Genomic DNA, 8,982 nt, shown 5'->3' on the forward strand with positions numbered 1-8,982 from the left:
TCTACACAAAATGAATGGCTGATAGCTGAAGTACTCCAAACTCCCCATCATCCTGCCAAGGGACAGTGCCAAGGGCTTTGGGCAGGTCTTCTCTGAAGCCTTTTGGCTTGCAGAAATCTGCTGACCACCCTCTGCAGCAAATTCAGAGCCAGAGGAGGATTCAGCCTTTCGACAGCACAGTGCAAAGATTGACAAGTTCCCTGCTAATTAGGGCAGGTACTGAGCCCTGTGCAGAGGCTAAGGGGATCTCCTTCCCAAGAAGTCACAGACCTTGCAGTACAGGGCTATAATATTTAGTGTTGTGCTGTCAGTGAGAGCAGCTTCTCCTGGAGAAGCCTCTGGTCAGGAGTGTATCAGAGGGTGACTTGCAGAGGACCCAGCTGTTTAAGATGCCAGGCATGCCCCAGCAAGTGCTAAACATCCTCACTAAAAGGGGGGTTGAGATTAGCAAACTTGGCATTTGTCAGCCTTTTGCACAGTAAAGTCCTGAAGTTTGTCATGCCTGTTACAGCTCCTTCCTTTCTTCCTTTTCCCCAAAGTGATCCTAATTTAAAGCCAGCACTATTTTCCAACCACAGCATGTCCCCAAGCATTTCCTTTTCTCAAAATTGCCAGACTCCAAAGGGTGTAATTAAAGCCAAAAGGGACATTTTTCCCTTCCTGATGCCAATAAATACTGCTACTTCCCAGGCTTACTCTCCTGCCTCCTGTTTTGGCATGCAACTTTTACCCCATATTTCATGTCACACCCGTACAACCGCAGTGTGTAGCCAGGGAGCTACACGTACCTTTCCAGCACACCCACCACATCTGACTCTGCAATGCCCCATTTCCCACCACCTCAGCGTCCTGGAGGAGCTCTCAGTGACTGACAAATTGCCCTGACTGCTGTCAGGCTAGTACAGGACAGGGCACACTTCCCACAGCTATTCAGCAGACTGAGGCACAAGCCTTAGTCCAGCATCAAGTCAGAGCTGCAGCTTCAGCTCCGTATGTGCTCATCCACAGAAATTAATAAGTTATTACTGCAAATTAAAATATTAAGCTCATGATGTGCATGACTGCAAGTTACAGAGCTGGAAAAGAAGTCCTAATTAAATCAATACAGTTATTAGTCCCTTGTCATCTCTGATTAATTATTAGCTTAATATGCTTCATCATTTTCACTGTTAATGGAAATAGCTGCAGTGCTACCAGGGGAAACAGAGTGATACACAGAGAAACTTACAGAGCTGAGCTGGAAGTCCCAGCTCCAGACTGAATAATGTCTTCTAGAGAAAAAGGGGAAAACATTTTGTTTAAGTCAGTGACAAAAAGCTCTCATGGTTTTTAAGAGACTTCTGATTGCTGAAACCTAGGGATGAAGATTTGGCTCCTAATCCTGTGCTTAGTCCTGAGCACTTGTCCCCGTGCCTCTAAGCCTTTCTCTGAAGTGGCAGGATACCACTGCAGTCCTTTCAGATGCCATCATGCCAATAACTTTCCCCAGAGCCCATCCCAATTCTAACCCTCACCCCCTCTTCATTAGATGCCCTTGATAGCCCAGATCACAAGGAAGGAACTGGCACAAAATAAGCTGCCATGTCTGGGTCCTCAGGGCACAGAGGTAGCTGAGGACACCTGTCCTTCCCTGCCACCAAAAGAGCCAAAAATAACGTGCTGAGGTCACCTTTTTCATTGCTAGCAAAAAGTAAAACAGTACTTTGGCTGTAGGTAACTGATGATATTTACCCAGAGCCGAGGGGAGTACAGACTCCCCTTCCTTTCCCCATCATCCTCTCACTGACCCCAACTTTTCCCCAAATCCTTGCAACAAGCAAGTTTCCTTGGCTGCCTGCAGGAGGCTTTTTTGAATATAAAGACAGTGTAAAAACATCAAGGATGGGTCTTCCCATGTGTCTCCAGCAGTCATGCAAAAGTAGCCACAGAACTGGTTAGGATTTATACCACAATACATGGATCCACTCTGCAATCAGACAAGAGCTTCATGGTATAAACAGCTTTTACAAATGAGCTCTTTTGGATAGGTTATCAATAGAAACACAAACATTCACTTCCGAGAACAAAACTGCTCCTTGAACTCACTAATGAAGCTGGTACACAGTGTTTGTGCTGCTAGGGGGTGATTCAGTAAATTAAATAATGTCACTGCAAAATAGAATGTAAAGTTTCTCAAAGATAAAGAGCCACTCAAACAATTTCTCAGGACTTTAACCTTATCACTGTGATTACCTCATGATAAATTGCCACCTGCCCCAATGAGTAATGGTAGAGCTTTCTAGGGCCATTTTATCATTTATTCCTCTTACTGATATCTCAATGCACTGTGATAACACTTCAGCTTCCCGGGCTTTACTTGCTTTTCAGTTCAGTTTTTAAAAGTTCAAGCTCCTTATACTAATAAATAAGTTAACGTGGGACAACCAGTGGCATCCAGAAGCCGTGTCCCCCAGTATTTAGACATAAAGCCCAGTTGTTTTGTGTCAGATGTTAAAGAAATACTTTTATTTTCATTCTGAGGGCTCTGACTAGCCCATGGTTTGATGAGCATATAGCATTTCTTCTAGAAACGGGCTGAACTCCGGTGAAATATTTGGCCATTTAATGAGTAGACTCTAGGATAACACTTTTCATGGGAATCCAAAAAGAAGGAGTAAAGAAAAGGGCTCCCCATGCTATTCTTAGCTGCAAACAGTTAGATTTGGAATTTTGATTGTAAAGCATGGAATTTATAAATGGTGCCATGCTAAATTTACTTCATTTGTATACAATTCAGCTGGATAATCAAGCGTGTTCCAGTATGTTCCTGGTTAGCATCTCAGTGCTGGTTTTATTGTCTCTAAACTGGTAGAAAAAAATGCGTTCAGTAAATAGTCCTCGAAAAATCTGTGTCCCAATGGGTGTGCATGAAGGTTTTATACCCAGAGTGTGCATGGGTGAAGATTTTATATAAATGCATATGTGGGTGCACATGCATGCACACAGACACTGAGCTGTGATTTATTTCTAGAGGGAAGCCAAGGAAATTCCCACCCCCTACCATTTATACTATCTGCTCTTTGGCTCTAAACATTCTATAACTTCTCAGCCAAGGAATGTATTTTCCCTTTCCAATAGATATAATGTATTTCGCGGCACACTTTAGTTAATGATACAAAGATATACGATTTAGCCAGTTCTGTAAAAACTGACAATCTGAGACAGACACATTTCGTTTTGTAAGAGCTTTTCTTTTTTTTTGCCCGTCTTCCGCGGCACAGTGTGAATTAACAGCAATCACCAGCTCGGGGATTTATCCCATCTGCTTCGTACTCCAGCAATTCTTCATAATTAGATTGGCTTCCCGGGGCTAGACGAGCTTTTAATTACTACATTAACGTAGGTAAAGAGGACTTTACACTATTTGATGTTTCCGGGGAAAAGCGGGCGGGGGGAATAGACGGGAGCAGCTATTTTATTTCACTGGTACTTCGCGGAGATTATTCCTGGATAGTTAAAAAACGGCCGAGGAAACGCTAACGACCCATCCCTCCTCGGGGCAGTCGGGCTGGGGGGCCGAGGCGAGCGGCCGCCCCTCCGAGCCCGTGTCCCAGCCGGGCAGGAGCGCACCCCATCCCCGCACCCTCCCCTCCGCGGAAAGACTTACGCGGTCCCCAGGGCGCGGCGGCCGGCAGCCTGCGCAGGTGGATCTCATCCTTCTCCATCTCCTACCCGAGCCCCGCAGCCCAGCTGCCACTTGGTACCAAACTCAACTTGCCCAGGATCCCTCCTCCTCCTTCTCCTCCTCCCTTTCCACCCCCCCACGCCCTCCCTTCTCTTGTTGCGGGGAGGGCGCGTTCATCCAGCGCGCAGCCCCGCGCAGCGTCCCGCCGCCCCCCGGCCAGACTTTAAATAGGGGCTGCGGGCGGCGGCCCGGCCCGCCGGGAGCGCGGCCCTCGGCGGGGAAAGCCGGCCCTCCCGGGCACGCCTCCGCTCCTCGCCTCTCCCCCCCATCCCGCCCGCTCGCCCCCGCGCAGCCCTGCGCGGAGCTCCGCGCCTACCTGCGGCGGCAGCCGCGGCGGGGCTGCCTTGACCTTGGGCGCGGGCGCCGGAGCGACGGCGGCAGCTGCTGCTGCTGCTGCCGGGGGGGGGCAGCGCGGCCGCGAAAGGTCAGCGCGCCCTGCGCACCCGCGGGCCGGCGGCGGGGGAGGCCGCGCAGTGTGTCCCCCCTCGGGGGGCGGCACAGGCTGCTGGGGTTCGGGGGAGCTGAGCCCCAGGCAGTCCGGGAAATTAAGGCGATGTCACCGTTTTCCCCACTCCGTTCCCTCTTAATTTATTGTTCTTTTCTGATGGCTGTTAAAAGCGCCCGCGCCTTTCAGTTTAGCAACAATACAAGAGGAAAGAAAGAAAGGAAAAAGCTTGTCTAGACTCCACCTGGAGTGTCCAGTTCTGGGGTCCACAACACAAGCTGGGTATGGATCTGTTGGAGCGAGTCCAGAGGAGGCCATGAAGATGATGGGAGGGCTGGAGCAGCTCTGCTCTGGAGCCAGGCTGGGAGGGTTGGGGTGTTCAGCCTGGGGAAGAGAAGGCTCCAGGGAGACCTGAGAGCACCTTCCAGTGCCTGAAGGGGCTCCAGGAAAGCTGGGGAGGGGCTTGGGACAAGGGCAGGGTGTGATAAGATGAGGGGAAACCATGTAAATCTTAAAGAAGGTAGATTTAGACTAGATATTAGGAGGAAATTTTCTCATGAGGGTGGTGAGACACTAGCACAGGTATCGCAGAGAAGGTGTGGATGCCCCTTCCTGGAAATGTTCAAGGCCAGGTTGGATGGGGCTTGGAGCAACCTGGTCTGGTGGGAGGTGCCCATGCAGGGGGGTTGGAACCAGGTGATCTTTAAGGTCTCTTCCAACCCAAACCATGCTGTGATTTGTGACTGCTGGTGATAACTCTCCCCTTATCCGAGGTCCAGACTGGACCTCTCCCCAGCTCAGCTGCCCCGTCTTTCCCACTGCCCCACCTGTGGAAACATTTACCTCCATCCATACCCACACAGCCAGGACCCCGTTTCCCAGGGATGCTGTGTCTGCTCTGGGCAACTGGCTGTCTACCCACCCCAGGTCTGGTCCAGGAAGGATACTCTGAACACCACACTACACACCAACAGATTTGGGCCCTCACGGAACACCACCAGGTTACAGTTTCTTATTTTTCTTTAGAAATACGAGGTGGAAAATAGCTGCCACTAAATTTTTACACCTCCAGCTGGGTGGCTACAGTAATTGACAGGATTTTGAACAGGATTTTGAGCAGGATTCCAGGCTTATTAATCTCCAGGGACTTTAACCCCTCCTCAGTGCCTCTCAGGGATTCCTTGGTCTTCTCCAAACCTGCTGCCTGATCCCATGCTGTGCTGCAGAAACCCACTTTGGCATAACTGAAGCAGATTTATTTGCATCATTCTCTGACTGCTTTTTCTTTCTTTTTTTCTTTTTCTTTTTTTTTTTTTAAATCTCAGACGAGCACTTAAACCTCAAAAATGCAAAGCCAGAAGTGTGCAAGGGTTCTGCCAGAAGGAACCAGGCTCAGCAGGCTTCCTGGCTTCTGGCATCTTGCTCTTGCTCAGAAGACAGGGTGCCCGGCACTGCTGGGGAATAGGAGGGGGTACATGGCTCCTCACCCCATGGCAGTGAGCAGACACTGAGCGTAGGTTGCTGTCCTAATTCCACTCTCAACTCTCCTTTGTTACCAAAAAGATAGTGGGTTACGGCTCAGATATCTCTGTGGGGCTGTATTTTTTAAATTGGAAAAGCATCCTTCCTCATTTGGTTGGACGAGGGGTAGAAAACACATTGAGATAAATCTACAAACAAGGGAATTTATGCATATGAACTTTTCCCTCATGGGATATAATCCCTAAAGACTTTGAAACTGAGGCAGGATACTTTTAAGCTCCATTTTGTATCTTTTTACTCCTTTGAAACTTTCGTGCTCTTTTTTGAGACAGTGCGGATTTTGACTATTTAAAAAATGCTCATTAGTTAGTTTATTATTAGCAGAAGAGCAGGCAAGTAGATTGTGCTGAGCTGAAGCCTTGCCCACCAGCTTGCTTCACCAGAGATCAAAGGCACTTGGGAGTGTGCTCTTTTTCCTTTGCCTAAAATGAATTTATTTTGGATGCAGATATGCAACAGAACCAAATGTGGGCACAAGACCAACATATATATTTGTTTTAAGGATGTGAAACACAAGAAAATCTGGATATAATGCAGGATTCCAGTATCCTATCTCCTGATGACCACAAACTCCATGAGCAGCTGCTGACTACAGCCAGGGCAGGAACCCAGCCTGGATTTACACATGCACAGGGCAGGCACAGCATCAGAGGGCAACCTTTTCTGCAGGTAATTCTCTAATAAAGCCCAGCCAGAGGCAGGCCAGCTGATTGATGACATAATTTATAGCAAGCTTTAGGGAGTCTTAGTCCAACAAGCAGGATTTCAAAAATTAAGCTTGCATTCCAGCCCTGCACATGTTAAAAAATAACACAGCCCCCCTCAACGTTACCACTTCATTTCAGGTGTTTAAGTATTAATAGGCAATCCCTTGTTTTTAAAGTATCCTGAAAATCAAAATGCATTCATTACCTAGTATTATTTTAGAAGGTCCTGGGCTGTCATGACCTAGATTTGAACGGAAATGGAGTGTGCTGTGGAAGCTGTGCTCCACCTGGTAGTCCTGAGAGACAGGACAAGTTTCCTTCCCACTCACCTGGGAGAGCTCCAGCAGATCCCTTAGATGCTTTGGAGAAGCACATTGTTGGAAAGAGCTATAAAGATAATGGGAATATCGGGCACCTTCACAGAGGCTTCCCGACCTCCCTCCCTCTGTACTGCTTACACACACTATTCCATTTACCTATCAGTATTCCCTGGGCTCCTTCCCGTGTGGATGTACAGACTTTATAATCAGACCAGCACCAAAGGCTGGAACTCCCTTGCACCTGAAGTGGCAGAACTGAGCAGTGGGACTGCTCAGGCTCCGACTGTGCATGAGAGCAGAGGAAACATCATTTGTCTTTTCAAGAGCCCCAGGAGCTAAAATAGGCTGTTGAGCTGATAGGAAGCAGAGACTTCAGCTACAGTTTTCTTCCTTAGCGTGTGATAAACCCAGTGTGCCATCTCAACACATACTTGTGAGAAGAATGGTAAAGGGATGGAGAATCTACTGTCTACGCAATAAAACAAAAATGCTTTCTTAACAATTAGGAAGGAGACAGTGCTGCTTGGCATCCACACCTCTAGTAAGTGCACTTGCTGGGAATATTTATAGTCTGCCCCTGCAGAATGTGTTGTGTACCTTTATAACAATAATAATGCAGTCCTCAGCTCCTGTGATTTGGAGCCAATCAAAGGCTCTGGGTGTTCAGGGTGCTCATACTCTGGAGGGTAAGGCTGGTCCCACTGTCCCAAATGGCCAAACAAACCAACAAGCCCACCAACCCCTTCTCTGCCTTGCAGTTGCCTCTGAACTATTTTTATGAAGTCTTTTACACTTTTGAGGGGCACACAGTGAAGGCAGGGATACACTCCAGCTCTCCTTTTGGCTGGGGCATCCGGAGATAAGAGCCCATATCCCTGGCAGTCACCCGGAGCGGCATGAACAGTCACATGATGGTGAAACAAACCCTGGCCGTGGCTATGGCAGCAGCATGTCCCCTGCCTCCTCACCCTCAGCACCACACACAACACACTCCCTGGCTGTCCTTGATGCCCAGGCAAAAAAACAAAACAAAACAAAACAAACAAACTAAAAGTTAAGGTTATGTTTGTATGTCAGGTAGAGAGTCAGGTTCCAGAGAGCCCTAAAACCACAGGCAATGCAGGAAAGGTAAACAGGGAATGGTGTCACAATATAAAAACTAAGGCATACCTAGAGAAATTAGCAGGTGGCAAGATGAGATAGTCAGGAAGAGATATTTTCCCACATAACGTACTGAAACCATAAGATTCTGATGTAAATGATTATATGATAGTAAATATAACAAAACAAAATGATGGATACAGAGCAGTGTTACATTTTCATGTGGTACAAGTGAAGTCAGAAGCACAGCTTTTTTATAAAAGGGATGAGAAACACTTATGAAAAATAGGTCCAGTGGTGTCTACTGTGCAAAGTAGTCTGGCTATAATTTTCAGCTCAGTAAGCTCTTAAGCCTTTGGTTGTTGGAAAGGCATTTGTGGGGAAGGATGTTCTGTTTCTTATCTCCTTTCCTTGCTACTTACCACTAACAGACACTGGGTCCTGGGCTAGTTGGACCTCAGAGCATGGCAAGGCTTTTGTCTGTATAGCACTTATAATTTATATAGAACTCATGTACCTAAAGCACAGAGTATTTTGTTTGTTATTAACTCATTTAGGTCAAGTGTGGTTCTGTGTGGGAATTATTAAACAGATACTGTTAAAAACATCATTTCACCAATGCCCCCATCTCACAAGTGCTCCTTTGCATGCTTGTGTTAAATATTACTGCTTCTTTTTTGTGTGTGTGATTTAACTTTTTTTTTGCCAGAGTTTAGTGAGAAAAATGTTACTGTTTGTTGATATAAATGTCTAGTATGCCAAATATATTCTCAAAGCTGAAGGCAGTTTAGGGACTATATCAAACAATGTCTTTAGTGAAGAACATCCACTGCTTTGCAGGTCTTTGCCTGTGCCAATGGCAGAAGCAGGTTGGGGGTCACCACACATTCCCTCAATTAAGAATAAATATTTAGGATGACTGATTTTCACAAGTTAGACAATGTAAGAGAAGCAAAAAATGAAGTTCTATGTAAGAGCAGAAAAAAGTTAGAAGGCAACCCCCCTGCTTCTTTCTGTACATGTGCAAGCTACTCCCTTTCTCACGTCCCCATGAAGTGCTGTCACTAGTTACCATTGGCCACTATGGATACATGCAGGGTTTTCCCATTAATGCTGCTGAAGTTTCCGAGTGTCATTTTACAA

The 8,982-nt window shown here is 47.0% G+C and overlaps 1 protein-coding gene across 3 annotated transcripts in view; it reads right to left on the reverse strand.

Moving 5' to 3' along the window:
• Positions 1-3,765, reverse strand: part of ANO1 (anoctamin 1) — an 82,670-nt gene extending 78,905 nt beyond the window's left edge. For all 3 annotated transcript variants that reach the window (XM_051621667.1, XM_051621666.1, XM_051621665.1), the window contains exon 1: positions 3,647-3,765. In XM_051621667.1, coding sequence (XP_051477627.1) covers positions 3,647-3,704 — 58 coding nt within the window. In that variant the 5' untranslated portion in view covers positions 3,705-3,765. The remainder of the gene's footprint in view (positions 1-3,646) is intronic.
• Positions 3,766-8,982: the final 5,217 nt, after the last annotated feature.

The sequence above is a fragment of the Apus apus genome, chromosome 5 (assembly GCF_020740795.1).
Source record: "Apus apus isolate bApuApu2 chromosome 5, bApuApu2.pri.cur, whole genome shotgun sequence".
NCBI lineage: Eukaryota > Metazoa > Chordata > Aves > Apodiformes > Apodidae > Apus > Apus apus.